This window comes from Drosophila elegans, unplaced genomic scaffold (genome assembly GCF_018152505.1).
Source record: "Drosophila elegans isolate 14027-0461.03 unplaced genomic scaffold, ASM1815250v1 contig_153, whole genome shotgun sequence".
NCBI lineage: Eukaryota > Metazoa > Arthropoda > Insecta > Diptera > Drosophilidae > Drosophila > Drosophila elegans.
In genome coordinates, this window is record NW_024545518.1 from 643,667 (window position 1) to 664,298 (window position 20,632).

The 20,632-nt window shown below is 33.7% G+C and overlaps 1 protein-coding gene across 1 annotated transcript in view; it reads right to left on the bottom strand.

The window, feature by feature from the left end:
- The window catches only part of LOC108134810 (unextended protein), an 88,867-nt gene extending 68,677 nt beyond the window's left edge, over nucleotides 1–20,190 (bottom strand). Inside the window, exons 1-2 of the mRNA XM_041707195.1 lie at nucleotides 19,576–20,190; nucleotides 2,915–3,248 (exon numbers count right to left, since the gene is read on the bottom strand). Of these exons, the coding sequence (XP_041563129.1) occupies nucleotides 2,915–3,248; nucleotides 19,576–19,934 (693 nt within the window). The 5' untranslated portion in view covers nucleotides 19,935–20,190. The remainder of the gene's footprint in view (nucleotides 1–2,914; nucleotides 3,249–19,575) is intronic.
- Nucleotides 20,191–20,632: the final 442 nt, after the last annotated feature.

Sequence of the window (20,632 nt, forward strand, 5' to 3'; positions counted from 1 at the left end):
AATTATAAACAAGAAAGAAAGCAAACTTCGGCAAGCCGAAGTTCATATACCCTTGCAGCTATCGCAAGAATTAAATATTTTTGAAAACATTAAAATTATGATTTACTTTCGTATATGTTTAAAAACATTGAAGCTATGACGATTTGCAGCTTAATTATTTGATTGTTCTTTTATATATTTTTATTATTTGTATGGGAGCTATATGATATAGTCGTCCGATTTTGATGAAATTTAAACCATAATTCTGAAATATTTAACCATTGCTATATGTCGAAGAACTAAACAATAAATTAAAAAACAGCAAAGTTATAATTTTTTTTCAATTATTTTTCCGATTGTTCCTATGGGAGCTTTATGCTATAGTCGTCCGATTTTGATGAAATTTTAACCATAATTCTGAAATATTTAACCATTGCTTTATGTCGAAGAACAAAACAAAAAATTAAAAAACAGCAAAGTTATAATTTTTTTTCAATTATTTTTCCGATTGTTCCTATGGGAGCTATATGCTATAGTCGTTCGATTTTGATGAAATTTAAACCATAATTCTGAAATATTTAACCATTGCTATATGTCGAAGAACTAAACAATAAATTAAAAAACAGCAAAGTTATAATTTTTTTTTTAATTATTTTTCCGATTGTTCCTATGGGAGCTATATGCTATAGTCGTCCGATTTTTATGAAATTTTAACCATAATTCTGAAATATTTAACCATTGCTTTATGTCGAAGAACAAAACAAAAAATTAAAAAACAGCAAAGTTATAATTTTTTTTCAATTATTTTTCCGATTGTTCCTATGGGAGCTATATGCTATAGTCGTTTGATTTTGATGAAATTTAAACCATAATTCTGAAATATTTAACCATTGCTATATGTCGAAGAACTAAACAAAAAATTAAAAAACAGCAAAGTTATAATTTTTTTTCAATTAGTTTTCCGATTGTTCCTATGGGAGCTATATGCTATAGTCGTGCGATCCGGCTCGTTCCGACTTATATACTACCTGCAATAGAAAGACAACTTTTGGGAAAGTTTCATGCAGATAGCTTTAAAGCTGAGAGACTAGTTTGCATATAAACGGACGGACAGACGGACGGACAGACGGACATGGCTAGATCGACTCTACTAGTGATGCTGATCAAGAATATATATACTTTTTAGGGTCGGAAACGTCTCCTTCACTGCGTTGCAAACTTCTGACTGAAATTATAATACCCTCTGCAAGGGTATAAAAAGAGCTTCAGCTTCTTAAGGATCGGCTCGAAAACACGGTAATATCTTGCAGTCCAATGCCGAATTCCGACTCCGAAATTCTGGATGACCTTGTGTTTCACTTGGCTCGCAGTAAACAATATGACTAAACGTTGGAAAGGTGGGAGAGCAAATTCAATTGATTTAAATGGCCGTCATAGCGGCTACTTTGCACCTTTATTGATATTAGAACATTCATTAAGCATGACGCGAAGTGAAGAAGAGCGTTCTGTCCGTAGTTTAAATCCTTTAAACCTATGCAGAGATACTATGAAGTAAAAAGGAATGGACTATACCTAGTATGTATAGCAAACAGCACAAAACAAAGGAGTGTACTGGTGAGCGTTTCTCTTGTTGTAATAAGCCACAAAGAGGAAAAGTGAAATTAGCCCTTCTGTTGACAATCAACCCAATTCCAGTTCGGTGCATAGTGCGTTGTTATTTGGTTGAGTCAAAAGATTGCCGGTTTTTCCCCTGCAGGTGCGTGCTAGACTCAGGATGCCAACTAAACTTTGTAAGACAATTGAATTGGTCGCTAAATGGAAGTCCTGAAGCAAAGCCTATCTCGCGGTCTCCTTGCAAGTTAATTAATATATAAAATAGCCAAACATTGACGGCATTGAAGTGCAGGGCAGTCTTATCTATATAGCGTTTAATTTACAATCCATAAGCTGTTCGATCAGCAAGAATAAAAGGGTAGCTCCGTTTATTGACAAGATCAACGGTATAGAAACTATTAGAGTGGGTGGCCGATTATCTTTAGCCAATGTACCATTTGATACAAAACACCCATATTGCGAAAAGATCACGTTGCTGAAAGGTCACTTTTTAGTTAAATGCGCATGCATTGTGAGCATTTCTGCGAAAAAATTAGCTCGCAGAACAGTGTAAAATTGCATTCAAGCTTTTGCCGGCGCCCAGTCTCAGCTCGTCAGATAATGAGAACATTACCAGCAAGCGGGGTACAAGGAGGAGTCACTCATTCGAATGGACTGGTCTCGATTTGACTGAACCTTTTTGGATGAATTTTAACCAGAGGGGACGACGGAGGCCTATGAAAGTGTACTTATGCATCTTCGTATGTTTCCTAACAAAGGCCTGCCATCTGGAGCTCGTACTTGATCTCAGCACACACTGATTTTGTGCTGAGCTTTATTGCGATAACGCGACACAAGGTTCAAGGGAATTGGCCACTTCTGAAAGCGAACTGAATGTGTAGGACTAAGACAGCAAGCAGCTGATTAAAAATCCATGTAGTCTGCCTTCCATTAACTTTCATTTTATACCTAGTAATTGTGTTGATTGCAAAGGACAACTCACCGCCAGGTCGATGGGCGCTAGTTCGCATCCATGAAAGCCACCCTGACCCAGATGGGCTTTCTTTTAAAGGAATTCTTTATCGGAATAAGCTTCCAAGGCCAGAAGAATGTTTGGAAAAATCTAAGAAATGCCAAGGGCGCCATTTTCAGTTTTTCATCATGAAAAAATTTTTCAATGAAGACCTAACTATACGCTTTTTGAATCCTGAAACCGTTTTTGATATGTTCTTCTAAAATTTCGCTTACATTGTGGTCATTTGAATGAGAACCCCCCCTTAATGCATTTAAATGTGAGAGCTTTGGGTCTCCATGCCAATATTAAATAAAGTAAAGCACTTACATTTGTTGATTCCTCAGCAGATTTTGCACAAATGTAAAATTCATTTATAAATGACGGAAACCTTACGAAGTACGTCGCTGAAAATCCATCGCTGGCCACTTCTATAGGGGTAAACAGGTCAGTTGCTGGCTTTAAACATGCACCACCATAATCATTATTTTCGGTGGTAAACGTTATTGCAGTGTTTTTTTGTAAACCGCTACCGAAAACTCGAAAAGTTTTTTGCTGGTCTATCAACACACTTGGTATGCCTTCATTTGTCTCTACTGTATCGTCTTCCAAGCGAATGCCCACTATTCTAATTGAACTTGCGACGGTCCGACGTAAACGTGAACTGTAAAGCAAAAATAAATAAATAAGTTTAAGTTAAAATTAATGGTATGTTTCTTTTTCTTTAAGAATTATACTATAAATTATAATTATAAAAGTAGGAATAATGTTAGTTTTCATGAGCGAAATCAAATGTATAATGTGAATTACAATTTTTAATTATTACTTATTAAAGTATTCAAAAGAAATTTCCATTTGGTTAATATTTTTAATTGCTTAAGGTTGTAAGATATTTCTAAACAATGCCCAAAAATTTGTTATAAAGAATTCAATCCGATACTGAAAGTTTGATAATTGAAAAAGAACATTGTTTTAAAGAAATGTGGTACAATGCACACTGGGCCAGATTTTGGTCAAAAGTCCTATTTCTGTTTGAGAAAATTAGTTTTGGGACCTTTTTAATATATATTAAGCTAATTTATGCTAACACTTCTAAGAATTTCATTAAATATTATTGCAACGAATAATATATATAGCACAACAAGAACGCACGAAAGAATCTTTATTTCCCCACTTGACCCTCGGCCTGGGGCTGATAATGACAAATAGGTAGCTTTAAAGCGGCCGCTGGACTCTAGCGGTGAACTGCTGGGCTCTTAACAACAGCCGATCTAACGCCCGTCCTTCCGGACTAGTCGCTCTAGGACCTGTACAACTCTCGATGGACGTTCAGGCGTAAGCCGGACTTCGCCAATACGATCCTTGTGGCAAGAAGCTATTTTTAAGCAACTTCCCTTTCGAACTCACGATTACTTGTCGAAGGAATCTTTTTGTGCAACCGAAGTTGTAACAAAGCGTTTAGACTTAACCGAGTGTTGCCCCCTAAGGACCCAGCTACCTGTGTCTTAATTCGGAACCTTCAAACTCTAAGACCCGATCGTTTCGAAGTAGCGAGCTTGCTTCTTGTTGACTTTGTTACTTTATTACTGATCCACTAATACTGTAAGACTGGTGCTTGTTGATTGGTAACAAACGACTGTTCCAGCTTCATGCACTAGGCCTGTTTATTTAGGCCTCTGTTTACCGTTTGTTAAACATATTTAGAAAAGTATGTGTAGTGAACTAATACAATGCACACTGGGCCAGATTTTGGTCAAAAGTCCTATTTCTGTTTGAGAAAATTAGTTTTGGGACCTTTTTAATATATATTAAGCTAATTTATGCTAACACTTCTAAGAATTTCATTAAATATTATTGCAACGAATAATATATATAGCACAACAAGAACGCACGAAAGAATCTTTATTTCCCCACTTGACCCTCGGCCTGGGGCTGATAATGACAAATAGGTAGCTTTAAAGCGGCCGCTGGACTCTAGCGGTGAACTGCTGGGCTCTTAACAACAGCCGATCTAACGCCCGTCCTTCCGGACTAGTCGCTCTAGGACCTGTACAACTCTCGATGGACGTTCAGGCGTAAGCCGGACTTCGCCAATACGATCCTTGTGGCAAGAAGCTATTTTTAAGCAACTTCCCTTTCGAACTCACGATTACTTGTCGAAGGAATCTTTTTGTGCAACCGAAGTTGTAACAAAGCGTTTAGACTTAACCGAGTGTTGCCCCCTAAGGACCCAGCTACCTGTGTCTTAATTCGGAACCTTCAAACTCTAAGACCCGATCGTTTCGAAGTAGCGAGCTTGCTTCTTGTTGACTTTGTTACTTTATTACTGATCCACTAATACTGTAAGACTGGTGCTTGTTGATTGGTAACAAACGACTGTTCCAGCTTCATGCACTAGGCCTGTTTATTTAGGCCTCTGTTTACCGTTTGTTAAACATATTTAGAAAAGTATGTGTAGTGAACTAATACAATGCACACTGGGCCAGATTTTGGTCAAAAGTCCTATTTCTGTTTGAGAAAATTAGTTTTGGGACCTTTTTAATATATATTAAGCTAATTTATGCTAACACTTCTAAGAATTTCATTAAATATTACTGCAACGAATAATATATATAGCACAACAAGAACGCACGAAAGAATCTTTATTTCCCCACTTGACCCTCGGCCTGGGGCTGATAATGACAAATAGGTAGCTTTAAAGCGGCCGCTGGACTCTAGCGGTGAACTGCTGGGCTCTTAACAACAGCCGATCTAACGCCCGTCCTTCCGGACTAGTCGCTCTAGGACCTGTACAACTCTCGATGGACGTTCAGGCGTAAGCCGGACTTCGCCAATACGATCCTTGTGGCGAGAAGCTATTTTTAAGCAACTTCCCTTTCGAACTCACGATTACTTGTCGAAGGAATCTTTTTGTGCAACCGAAGTTGTAACAAAGCGTTTAGACTTAACCGAGTGTTGCCCCCTAAGGACCCAGCTACCTGTGTCTTAATTCGGAACCTTCAAACTCTAAGACCCGATCGTTTCGAAGTAGCGAGCTTGCTTCTTGTTGACTTTGTTACTTTATTACTGATCCACTAATACTGTAAGACTGGTGCTTGTTGATTGGTAACAAACGACTGTTCCAGCTTCATGCACTAGGCCTGTTTATTTAGGCCACTGTTTACCGTTTGTTAAACATATTTAGAAAAGTATGTGTAGTGAACTAATACCGGACCATATCATTTCACCTTTATGTCCACTTTTTACTTTGAGCCCGTTTGCGATAATTTTGCGAGATTTTAGTCAATGCTCTTTATAGCCCACATTGGCTAGCAATACAGGGTCGGGTTCAAATCTCAGCATAGGAGAACAATTTATTTTCTATTTAATTAACAAAATATTACTATTTGTATGAAGATAATATGGTTTATTTCGCCCAGTGTGGAATGGTTAAATATCTTTAGGTATAAAAACAAAAATTTTATAATATTTTTAATAAGCTTCATCTAGTTATACCCCTTAATCGTAGAGTAAAAGGGTATATTGTATACGCTTAAAAGTTTGTTACAGAAAGAAAGAAGCGTTTTGGATCAGGATCAAAAGACGAATCGATTTAGCAATGTCCAACTGTCTGTCCGACCGTATGAACGACGAGATTTCGGAAACTTCAAAAGCTTTCGGATTTGACATGACTATCAGATTCTAGTAATTCTTACGCCCACTCTATCTTCCACAAATTGCAAAAGGCTGTCATGTAACTCTGAGACAGATTAGACCTAATAACTAGACTTTGTGAGTGTGTTTCGGCCATATATATTGGTAGGCACAAACATTTTAAAGATCAAGCTATAATTTTAGAAGTTATTGGCAATTATGTTTTGATATGACAACACTACATATTTGGAAAACGGAGTTCGAGCAAGAAGAGCACCGGAGAGCTCACATACTATTAAATGCTCGTACTTAATTTGTTCTAACTTTGTTTTATACTGTTCGAGTGTGCTTTGCCGCTGCTCTGCATAAGATAGGGTCGCTGTAGCAGCTGGTGGAGTGGCTTCTCGCTGTTTGGTTGTAGTGTTGTCAACGCAGTTCGGCAGATGGCGCCACCGAAAGCACACTTTTTTTTCTGGTGGATATTTATTTTGAAATTTCTTGGACGGGGAACTCTTGTTTTTTTTTGTTTTGATGTAAGAACTTGAAATTCAGATATTTTTTAATTTGACGTCTTCTTTAGCTTAACCCATTTTCGGGAACAAATCTTTTCGTTTAGACTGATATTTTTTTTTGCTTTTTTTTTGGTGGTAATAATTTAAGAAAATGTTTGAAAAAGTATGAAGTGACCACACCCATTATTTAGGGCGCTACCGAAAGTTCATTTAATTTTGAAATATTTATGTTTATAAATACTTAATTTATAGATTTCAATTAAATATTTGTAAATCAGGAACTTAAATACCTTTGCTAAATCTTACAATACAATTTTCTCCGCAGCAAGTGCAGTCTCTTCTAAATAACTTATGAGAATGTTATTCAAATGAACTTATATGTTATAAGCTCCTTTTTCGATAGACAAATTAATCCTTTGTTATCAGAAAGAATATGAAAGAATATGAAAGAAATATGAAACAAAATATGCTCAAAAATTCTTAATTTCGTCAATATTGTTCTGCTCGGTTTAAAATTTAAACTTTTTTTTTCATAAAATATGATTTATTATAGGTGAAGTAACTAACAGTAACTTAAATTATAGTGTATTTTGTGTAAAGTTGGGAAGCAAACTTCTGAGCAAAGTATACATATATACAGCTATAATGAATAAGAATCGTTAAGAGTCCTGTCTAGTACACTCATAGAAAGAGCAAACAAGTCATTTTTTAAAATGAAGTGATAGATTTCGTGTCAGCTCATACAAGTTACAAGCATTTAAGTTTTTTTCCTTAAATTTTTTGTTCAAAATCCTTGGGATTTTTTTATTGAATTCCACCCGGAATCTCTCAGGAATATGGAACTTAATCAATAGCAAATTCGCAAGGAATTCCTGAAGAAAATACTTAAAAGTCCCCAGGAATTCCTGGGAAAAATTGCAATTAATACTGAATAAGAAGGGGCTCTGCCAAAACTCCTTTAATAGACTTAGGCAAATTATTTCGCCTAAGAATTGCGGTGATGGTCTCAATCTGTAGAAAAAACACAGAATTAATTGCACGCTCATCTTCTTCATAAATATTTTACTTAACGCCACTAGCTCCTCCTCACTTTCGATCGGGAAGGAATCAGGTACCTCTGTACCTTGGACTTTCCCTTAAGGAAAATCTGCAGCACGGCCGTCAACTTATACTAATGTGCAAATATATTTATTTATTTATTGTTTATTTATTTATATTTATGCACTTACCTGATTAATTAAGAATTGCCTAAAAGTTTCACTTTTAAAAACACTTCCTAACTCTGTTGCACTCGAATTGAAGTGCAAAGGGAATGGGGAGAACGAAAAAAGAAACCGAAATTTCTGCCTGACGCGTGCCAGGGTATATCCGACCATAACAATGCCTTGTAGTTAAAATCACATAAGGCAGATAATCAAATATTAACATTTTGGCGTCTATTGCAACTTTACAATAACTTCCAAAATGTTATTACATTTAATCAATAAAAATCATTTATATATCATCTTAAAAATTAATAAATATACTATCGCTTCGAAAAAAGGGTATTCAAAAGTCTACACAGTTCCTTTTCTTCTTGACATTTTGATTTTTTTCTCCGTTTTCTCTCCGTCCAACCCTCTCCCTTCATCAGCCGCTGCTCCGAATTACTTCGAAATAAACAACAACAAAAAAGTTTGAACTATGGCAGTGGCAGAATTATTATTATTTTCTTCGAACTTATTTTTAGCAAGAGCTTTTCGGTTTTTTTTATATGGTTAGAAGAGTTTATTATCTAAGTATAGTTTAAAAGTGTTTTTGTTCTTATTATCCCAACACTATTGCCAAGCAGCTGATTTACACACAAAATTAAAAATACAAAATGTAAAAACGAATTTTTTTTATTTTTTTTTTAATATTAATTTTATTAGGAGGAAACATAAACCAAACAAACAAGACGTCATATTTATGTAGTTTATGGAGGAGAACGTGGGCATTGCCCGGGGGCTTGTGAAAGGTGACAGATCTGGCAAATAAAAAATATTAGCATTGCATCTCAAATTTTGGTTATTGCGTTTTATGTCAAAGAGTTACTGTCTTCTCAACTCGTTATTTGCACAAGTATGCACAAAGATTAGGAACAGCAGCGTGTAGAGCGACAATTCCTTAAAACTCTCTATCCGCTGACCCTACGCTCTCCCGCTCTAGTTCTCCCCCAAGTCTCCGCTCCGTTTTTTTTTGCGGCCTATAATATTATTTTTTTAAATTTAATTACATATTATTTTACAACTTTTAAAGAATGTAAGAAAAATTTTCAAAGAAAAAAATGAATAATAAGGCGGTGACCGCGAATCTTCGGAGGCGCCTTGAAATAAAAGTTGGTTGCGGTGAACATCATAACTCGTGACTGGATTATCAGAAAAAAAAAATCGATATGCATTTTAAAGCTGATAAATTTTTCGAGGTACCAGCGTTATTTTTTTCTGATTTATGTGAGGAAGTAATGTTCCAATTTTCAAAAGTATCAGTTCAATATATTTTTTGGGATAAAATCGATAATCGATTTAAAGTTTATCATACGTAAACAATCTGGTATCACAGCCGGTCGTTTGAAACACTGACACTCCGTTAGTTTTACTCGGATTGACTTGAAATTTGTACAGACTATTCTCAATATAATATCAAACAAAAATGCAAAAAAGGTTTAAATAAGATGTTTGCCCAATGGGCAACGTAAGTGTATTTTGGAGAAACATTCTAGTTTGGACAGCTGATTCTAAATATGGAAAATGTATTTATAAGGATGATCTACGCGAAGAATAAACAAGACAGAAAGCAAACTTCGGCAAGCCGAAGTTTATATACCCTTGCAGCTATTGCAAGAATTAAACATTTTTGAAAACATTAGAATTATGATTTATTTGCGTATATGTTTAAAAGTATTGAAGCTATGATGATTTGCAGCTCAATTATTAGAGTTATTTTATATATTTTTATTATTTCTATGGAAGCTATATGATATAGTCGACCGATTTTGATGAAATTTAAACCGTAATTGTGAAATATTTAACCATTACTATATGTCGAAGAACTAATAGAAATCGTCCGATTTTGATGAAATTTAAACCGTAATTCTAAAATATTTAACCATTACTATATGTCGAAGAACTAAAAAAACATGAAAGAAAGCAAACTTCGGCAAGCCGAAGTTGATATACCCTTGCAGCTATTGCAAAAATAAAAAATTTTTGATAACATTAAAATTATGATTTACTTGCGTATATGTTGAAAAACATTGAAGCTATGATGATTTGCAGCTCAATTATTAGAGCTCTTTTATATATTTTTATTATTTCTATAGGAGCTATATTTTATAGTCGACCGATTTTGATAAAATTTAAACCGTAACTCTGAAATATTGAACCATTACAATTTGTCGAAGAACTAATAGAAAAATTTAAAAACAGCAAAGTTATAATTTTTTTTAAATTTATTTATTCGATTGTTCCTATGGGATCTATATGCTATAGTCGTCCGATCCGGCTCGTTCCGACTTATATACTACCTGCAATAGAAAGACAACTTTTGGGAAAGTTTCATGCAGATAGCTTTAAAACTGAGAGACTAGTTTGCGTAGAAACGGACGGATATGGCTAGATCGACTCGCCTAGTGATGCTGATCAAGAATATATATACATATACGATACTTTATAGGGTCGGAAATATCTCCTTCACTGCGTTGCAAACTTCTGACTGAAATTATAATACCCTCTGCAAGGGTATAAAAATCTCCACTTACCATTGGTATAATTATTTTTTAAATATTTTTTTAAAAGTTTGAAAACAAAAAATGTTTAATTTAAAAAATAGGTCATATATTAAAAACATTGCATATGAACGACTATTTGTGGTTATTTTCTTAAATTGTAAAAATAGTATTTTTTTAAAGTATATTCCATTTCCATTTCTTTGATAAGCTAAAAAAAGATCAAAGGTCATTTAAGTCTTATTTTGTTTGTTGGTTAGTAAGCATTATGATAAATTAAAAGTAAAAGTAAAGTATAAAAAGTAATTTTTTTTTAAATACCACAATGTGGCCTTAAAATTTTTCTTTTATTGGAACTTATTGGTTTCAACATATTGCAGTTGGATACGACTTTTTTGACAAACATATTTATTTAAGCGACAGGGAGTTGAGAAAGAAGTAAAAACCATAGGGCATGTCGAACTAAACATAAAGTGGTTATTTTCTTTATAAGGTCATTTCTCCTGGTTCTTTGCAACAATTTAGTTTTTTAAGAACGATTCCAGCTCATCAACGCAAATTATAACTTGAATGATATCGAGTGCTAGCTAATTACATTTGTATGGATGCACACATATTCTTTCTTATCGATTAAAAGAAAATGATGAGTGAACGAATAGCCCGGACCCAATCATAAATCAACAAACCAAATCGGCTTTGACCAACAAAATCCAGTTATTTTTGGATGAGTATGACGTATTAAAACTCAGGGAACGCAATACAAAGCTATGAACACTTGTTTACTTGAACTTCACATATAAATGTATGTATTTATATACAAAGTTTTATAAATTATCTTTAAGCATACAATGGAAAAATGCGAACGGAAGCTTACATCGGCAAGCCAAAGTTTTTATTCCTTGCAGTCATACAAAACTATATTCTGCTTATACCCATACGTATAACAATATAAAAGTTACAGTATATAGTCAAATAAAGGTTCGATTCGAAATGGTGTAGCACCATCATGCTAGGCAAAAAAAACAGCAAAACATTCGCTCACTAAAATTTAGCTAATTTTACACGATCGTTCCTTTTAGCAGCTATAGGATATAGACGTCAGTCCTCAAATTTTTTTAACATGATCGGTGTACAGTGTACAAACATATTTAATAATTTTGTCAGAAATGTTAATTTTATTTGCTTAATATGATATCCCAGCGCTGCAAGCATAAGCGCTTATCACAGTGACATAAGTTCCAATCATTTAAATCTAATACTTAAAGCTAACAATTTTTAATAGTATTAAGATAAAAAATTATAAATTGATAAACTTGATTTTTGGACTAGTAATACCTATGGGGGTTCTTTATTTTATTTTATTGTATTTGATTTGATTTAATTTTATTTTCTTTTATTTTGTGTTTTGTTATATTGTATTTTGTTGTATTGTATTTTATTAATTTTTTTATACCCTTGCAGAGGGTATTATAATTTCAGTCAGAAGTTTGCAACGCAGTGAAGGAGACATCTCCGACCCTATAAAGTATATGTATTCTTGATCAGCATCACTAGACGAGTCGATCTAGCCATGTCCGTCTGTCCGTCCGTATCTATGCAAACTAGTCTCTCAGTTTTAAAGCTATCTGCATGAAACTTTCCCAAAAGTTGTCTTTCTATTGCAGGTAGTATATAAGTCGGAACGAGCCGGGTCGGACGACTATAGCATATAGATCCCATAGGAACAATCGAATAAATAAATTAAAAAAAATTATAACTTTACTGTTTTTTTCTTTTTTTTTAGTTCTTTGAGATATAGTAATGGTTAACTTTTTCAGAGTTACGGTTTAAATTTCATTAAAATCGGACGACTATATCATATAGCTCCCATAGAAACAATCGGAAAAAAATACAAAAAAATTATAACTTTGCTGTTTTTTTAATTTTTTCTAATTGCTCGACTTATAGATTGGTTAAATATTTTAGAATTACGGTTTAAATTTCATGAAAATCGGACGGACTATATCACATAGCTCCCATAGAAATAATAAAATTATATAAAATAACTGTCTAATAATTAAGCTGCAAATCATCATAGGTTCAATGTTTTTAAACATATACGCAAGTAATTCATAATTTTAATGTTTTCAAAAATTTTTAATTCTTGCAATAGCTGCAAGAGTATATCAACTTCGGCTTGCCGAAGTTTGCTTTCTTTCTTGTTTTAAAATATTTTAGTTTTAGCTTTAGTTTGCTTATATAACTTTTCGGTTTTTAAAAATTCTTTGATTTTAATGAAGAATTGAATTGCGCTCCTAATTGTTTTGAGATGGTTCCATAAACAAAATCCATTAATAAAAAAAAAGGTCTCTTCGAAGAAAACGTTTGAGTACGAGGGCAATTGTAATCATTTGTCCTTTGAGATGTAGAAGGATCAAGTTTTTGATAAAGGTAAATCGGTTTTCGGGTCGTCACAATTTTTTTTAAATATACTTAAGGTCAAGAATTCCATAAGATAAATGTGAAACATGGTCATAACAATTCAGTTAAAAGTGTGCATGTTACGCACACACAGTAACCAAAAATTGATATGCCATAGAAGAGAGTGAGAATTAAAATGACTTTAAAGATTAATGACCTTATTTCTTCAGGTACGAATAATTTTGAGGCGATCAGTTGCTAGTGCTAGTGAAGTTGTTTAAACTCTGAATTTTTGTGCACAGTAAGTGTATGAATGCACTAGTTTCACCGAAACCAAGGCTATACTGTAATCCAGAAGCGTTAAAAAAGTAAAAAGTTGTTGTCAAGTTGCTGCCTATCGTCTTTCACAATATCTGTTATCGCACTTATACAACTTCTATTTTTCCGGAAACCAGACTTTTTTTTGTAATTGTGAGTTGTTGTTAAAAAAGTATATATGAATTTGAGAAGACGAAGACATAAGGTTTTAGAAAACTTTTGGAAATATTGATATTTAATAATCATTATCTAAAAATCATTATCTTTGTTTTTTCCATACTGTTGGTAATAAGCACGTAGTTAATATGGTGTTAAAAACATTTGAGATGTGGGTGAACAGCAAGGAACTAACAGTTTTACAAGTTTAGGGCTCATATCATCGAGGTCTTTACCATTAGATTTCACCTTGAAATTACTAGCAAGGACAACACATGGATTTTCACACTTAAAACTGTTATATCGATTCAGGTAGATAAATTTTCATAAACTTGTGGTTCAGTTTTTCAACATCTGTAAGTTCAGTCCCTAGTAAGGATTTCCTTATACCTAACTTGTATACTTCAAAGCTGGTAGATTTACATGGTTATTATTAAAAAATAAGTCAAGAAGTGAATCACAGATATTTTCCAAGTGTGTGTTAACAAGATGGGACTCTCTTTTAAGAGATTGCTTTTAAATCGCCTGCCAGTATGATGTCAGTGTAGGACACCGAAATATAAAAGATAATATTGAATATTGGCCCATAGTCGATGATACAGTTGGGTCGGTATATACAACTAAGTAGAATTTGCTTATGTACTTTACCTTTTATTTCTAGGAAAATATGCAGCCCTGTTCCAGTTTTCACTTCCGAAAGATTCACAAGGATACGAATTTCCCAGTCCTGTTCCATATTCACACGAAATCTTAATTCACTCTTTTAATTCTCTGTTAACTTCCATAAAAATTTCATGGAAACTTTCCGCCAAGCAATTGGCTGGCGGATTCAATTCAGCAAGCACAGAAATTAATTGATTTAAAATACTTTGCGTTAAAGTGCAGATGTTAATTTTTCCTTTTTCTTAAATGGTTTAAGAACAATATTGCTTTACAAATTTGGGTTATAAAAACATATTTGACCTATTAAAAATTATTTTGTGATTGCGTCTCAGAGTCGATTCGATTCTAGACTTCGGCATTTTAGCAATTGAAGAGAAGGCTGCAAGGGACTTATTTTTAGCACACTTTTTGTGTTGCTTTAAATATGGTGAGAAAGGCATTTAATCAAAGTAAAATTTAAAAGTGCTTTTGTTCTAATTACTGCTTAATTTAATGTTCTATTTGTGCTCTGATTCTCAACACTACTTGTGAAAAGTTCACAACACTGACACCAGCATTTTCTAGAACTGGCTTAATGCGGCAAACAAAAATTTAAAAATTTGTATTAGTGGCCGCCAATGTCAGATCTTTCAATTTCATGCGCTAAACTAGTATACCATTAATCCCATTAGCTGATGGACATAAGCTGGCCAAAATTTAATTAGCCCTGAGGCAGCAAAACTTTGTTAAATCAAACGCCTTTGTCAATAGGGGAAAGCTGCCAGTCAGCTGATTTTGTTTGGGAACAAAAAAGACCAAAAAAAGGGATATGTTAAGAGAAACCCGAAAATGTCATCAAATTCACTTCAGAGTGAAAACCAGAAAAGGCATGATATTCTATTGGACATTTACGATAAACAACATAACCATTACAAACAATTGTCAAGTTACATAAATCGGGCAAAAACGACACACATATCACATCTACATTTATTTGGGTAAAAATTAATTTAAACTTATTAATTTTCTTAAGTAAATTTTTTTCATTTATGTGTACGATTTTGAAACCGGTTTTGTAGTTAGTAATAGTTTATTTCAAGTCATCAGTTCAGTTGGGTTTTTTGTATTCAGTTTACATTTATCGAGATGAGTTTGGGCCCCGATTTTTTTATATTTTGACACAAAAACCTCTACAAACTATTTGTTTACAATGATATTTTTAATATTTTGAATATCGATAAACCATAAGCTTTGGCTAATTTAAAAATAGATTTTAAAATTATCAAACCTGTTACTCGTACAGATTTTGGACTTGGGGACTAAAATTCAGATTCTAGTTGTGCATACCCACAAATTTGGCCACCACCACACTAAGGTCCACGAATCGCGAAATCCTGTCATGTCACTCTGCCACATTACAGCTGCGCAAAAATCGATTCACTAATCATCGATTCTTTTCGATCTTTTGTGAAAAATATCGATTAAATCGAAAAAGAATGGGATAAAATATATATACCCTTTAACAAGAAAGTTGAGATCCAGTTAATATTCCTTCAAAACATAACAAAAAAAACCATAAATTAAATTTTTAAGCCTCTAATGATTTTTCCGGGCCAAAATTAATATGTCAACCGTTTTCGTATTTTCATAACGTAAAAAAAAAAAAAAAAAAACATTTTTGAGGCTCTAATTTTTTTCCTGGCAAAAAAATTTTGCGAGCATCGATGTTTTAAAACATCATTATTTCCGATGTTTTGAAAAAAATATATGTTGGAAATTACGAAGCGATGGAGAAACATCAATGTTTGCAGACATCTTTGCTTGGATGTTTTCAAAAAAAAAACCTTCGATGTATCGATACATCGATGTTATTTTTTTTAAAAATTGTTGAGGAAGATCGTAAAGATGGTTTTTATTAATTTAAAGGCATAACAGAATACATACATTACAAATGAACTAAACGTAATAGTTTAAAATAGCGAGGATGGAGAAATCTTTAAAGGCGTACAATGGAAATGAATAAAAAGTAAATTAACCTTTTCCATTGTACGCCTTTAAAAATTTCTCCATCCTCGCCTAAGGACAAATAACTAAACTTTTTTATAAATTACTCCATTCTTGGGCCGGCTACACAAATACTACTTAATAAATCCTCATCAAATAAAATTAATGCAAATGCTTACTATCAAATTTATAAAAAAAATGTATAGTAGTCCTATTTCCTACTTAAGTAGCTTTTTCCTAGCACGTTTGTCAGTGATGGAAAATAAACAAAAAAAAAAAAAAAAAACCGATGTTTCTTCCAGCTCTGGTCAAGGGTCTATCTCAAAATTAGTTTTACAAATTTCTAGAGCAATTAGCGGAAAGTGACGTGATGATGTGTATATATGATTTGAATATTTATCGACAATTTATTTTATTGATTCAAGAGGATACTGGCGAAAGAACTGTTAGCGGGGGCGGCGGTCCTTGATGGTACTTTCGACCCTGTAGTTCGGCAGATGTCGCCACCTAAAAGCCGATTGTTATCTGGGGGCATATTTATTTGAAATTAATGGGTAACGGGAATATACAGGCCTGTTCCAGTTTTCAATCGGAAGTGAATTTGATAAGATTTTCGGATTTCCCTTAAACAAGGAAAATGTTCCTTCTTTTGGTCCTTTTTGTTTTTGAACAAAACCAGCTGACTGGCAGCTGTCCCCTATTGACACAGTCATTTGATTTTTCAGAGTTTTGGTACCCTGGTGTCCCTAGATTATACAAGATTAACGCATAAAATCGAAGAAACTGGCATTGACGGCCACAAATACAAATTTTCAAATTTTTGTATGCCGCCAGGGCTAGAAACCTGTGGTGTCAGTGTTGTGAAATATTCACAAGAACTGTTGAGAACCAGAGTTGCCAAAGGCGATAAAAAAGATCCCAACGAGATACGTGTCGCAGAAAAAGAACATTAAATTAAGCGTTAATAAGAACAAAAAAACTTTTAAATTTTACACTCATTAAATGCCTATCTACCATATTTAATCGAACACAAAAAGCGTGCTAAAAAACCTTTGCAGCCTTCCCTTCCACTCGTTCGGAAACTTGAACAGGGGCGGCGGAATTGCTAAAATGCGAAAGTCTAGAATCGATCTTTCCCAGAAGCAAAGTTATAGAGTGCGGGGTGTAGCCCGTATCGAGCTGCACACCGCATTTTCGAAATTTAAGCAAAAAAAAATTCCTGTTGAGTAAGAAAGTTGTGTTTACGGATTTAAGGAGCCCACGCAGTTTCTACGTTTTAAAAAAAAGGGTTTCCCGTCGAGCACCAAATTCGCTTTTTTGGGTCATAACTAGCACCAAATTAGCAAAAAATTTTGGAATAGAAATCATCACAATCGGAGCAATACGAGCTGGGGCTCGACTGACCTTCAAACTACGCATTTTGCTTTTATAGCAGTACCGAATACAAATACAATCAAGTTAGGATAATAGCCTGATTCCATTGCCGCATTAGTGGACTTTTTAAATGTGCCTGATTCCATTGGCGCATTAGCATTTAGTTAATGCTACTCCGACATGTGAGTGGCACGAACAGCTGATCTGGGCTTGTTTACTTTTGAATTTTGGCAAATCCAAAAGAAATAAATTAAAATTAATGAACATGAGTGAGTTTACTAAACTCTGTAATGCTCAGCAGGACATCCATATTGCGACCGAAACATTTGCCAACTTGAACGACAAAGAAGAGAAGCTGATTGCGTTGTTATGACGGGTTTGCAATGAAGGCCACCACAGTTTCTAAAAAAGGCAAGGATCCCCGTATATGTGGGAGTAATTTTATTCCAGAGGTCCAGCAGTAATGCATTGTGGTACTGCGAGCAGAATTTGCAGCGTGCGCTCTAGGTTTCAGTCATTTTTATACGGAATAGATTTTATATTAAAAAAAAATCAAAAATTGCGCCAACCTTGCTTATAAAAAACAGCTGTTGTAGTGGTGGCACGAACAAAATATCGTTAAACATCGGTATTTTCCAGTATTTTTTCTAAAAACTTTCGGGGCGAATGGTTTTTAATCGCATTTAAAAATCGCATTTATTTTAAATGCGGCATTTAGCCTTATGGGATTCCCTGTGTAAATAAATGCGCATTTGGCTAAATGCGTTTTAATGCGGCAATGGAATCAGGCTATAACATATTTCGCACACTTTTTATACAAAAAACAATTATTTTAACCCATTCGAGACCAACATTTTCCCTCAGGAATACAATTTTTTTTGTTTTGGCTTAGGTTTTTTACAAAAGATTTCAAGTCGCCACGCCAGTATTTTGGGCGCTATCGAAAGTTGCCAGTGAACAACGTTGGGCCATTGTGGTAAACAAAAATATTTATGTTTCTTAGATAACAGCTTATGACTAGTTTTAAATCTCTAAAGTTTCTCGACTCTCCATTATCCCTTCCAATTTTTTTTCAGGTCTTCAGAAATGTCTTCCATTTTATCATCACTCTCCTTGTCAGTAGAGACATTCCAGTCAAAATTAATAATTTTCTCAAGGTCTTCTTTTAACAAGCCCTTCACTTTTGATTTCATATCTATGTATAAAATTTGTTACATTTTTTATGAAGACAATTGTCCAATGTAGCCTACAAACTACATTTCAAGCAGATATAAACAAACGGCGCTCTTACAGCTATCCTCTAAACTTAAAAACTTGCCTACAGGCAAAGTTGGTCCCGAAAGGGTTTTCAGTCTTGTTACTAAGAAACAAAAAAAATTTAAAAGCCCATTTTGTAAATGTACATATGTAAGCACCAATTACAAATCCGCTGACTGAAAACAGAAAATGTAATGAATTAATTTTAAGTCACCAGTAATGAGGTTTTTCTTTAGAGACCATTATAATAATTTACCGATGACAAGAACAAAAAGCGCCTTTAAAAAAATTATTTAACAAATGATTCAATTTTTGTTTCTCATAACATTTTTTTAATATATGTAAATACATTTATCAATTATTTATATATATAATTTTTTATAGAATAAAATGCCGCAATTTATTATCTATAAGTAATATTAGATATGTATATAATAATGTAATTTGTACATATTGTGCATACCTACATAAATATTTTTACCTGCTAACATTGTGATGTACATACCTCCATACATAGGTACTTGAAATTACATTTGAATATATTTGTGCATTAATTTAAACAGACTTGCAATCTTTTTGGTTGTTCAACATTTCTAATCTTTTTCTTTTGAGATTTTTACCGAAAAATATAGATAGCAGACAAGAAAAAATGTTAGAAAACATACATATGTACATATGTCAATCATGAGGTAAAACTTTAGTGAGTCAGCCGTATGCACAATGTCTCAGGCTGCTTATAAGTAGCACACAACCAGTTATATCTGGATAGTTAAACGTTAGCATGTATGTATGTAGATAAAGAAAACGTATTTGCGTATGTTCGTACATGAATATGTACAAACGATAATATATGTATATAAAACTGTTGTATTGGATTATGATATAATAGTAATAATTTGTACAGACAAACTTAAAAATTGTTATAAATTTTGTTGATGCGAAAAACTTGCCTTGCTAGATTTTGTGAGGTCGACACTAATTCAAAATTAAAGTCATAAGATTTCTGATGGAGGGTTTTGTTTCTAGTTTCATCAAAGGAAGTTCCATTTACACCATTAGCAAAAAGGATAATTGTAAGTAAAGATGCAATATAAGTGGTTTTCATAGATCCACAACCAAGCACCAGAAATACTCGTTCAATTGTTGTATCATTTTTTAAACGTGTTTTTATGCAATTTGCTTCTTGGAGCAAGCAATGAACAATTTTCAGAAACTTTTCCAAGATACTAACACTGTTAGCAAATATAAGGCGTTCTGCCCATTTAGTCCGCTTCTGACTCTGGCCAAAAGAATGTTTACTCTTTTCCATTCTACGCTCTTGGGAATAACCGGTTACTGTAATTCACTGTCGCGTTTATTAATTCCGTACACTTTGTTTTTTTCGTTGCGTAAAATAACGTAACATAAATAAAAAAACACGTGAATTTAAAAATTTTTATTTTACGAGAGAAAACGAATCCAACAGCAGCGTTTGAACAAAAAATAACAAATACGCAGGTTTCGGGTATTGCTTGTTGTTTAAATACTTTAAGTTCGCCCCTTTCCTACACTCTTTTTACCTATACCTTGCTCTCATTTTTTTCTCTTAAATTTTCTCTATTTTAAGTTTTAGTATCCCTGCTAAAGCTCAGTATTTAGTATAGCCTAGTCCCACAGAGCACCATCCATTAACGGGACGGTCCATAATAACCAAATCCTACATAATAGCCTTGTTACACTGCAGGTTCCTATTGATATCGGACTAGACGCAATGACGCAGATTTATCGCTCACACTGGGCAGTCGAGAGTATATCCGTCTGCCTGCAAAAATAGGGCGATGGTAGTTTCGATTTGTAAATGAAAACCAACAAAATCTAGGAAAGCAACAGTAAATCTTGCAACAATTATGATTTATAGCAAGAAAAAGAATAGCAATGATAAGCTAAAACACATTTTTAACAGATATGTATGCAGTACTTCCGGTGTACTTGCTTATAGCCAATTCACAGTACAGTAATTTTTTGGGG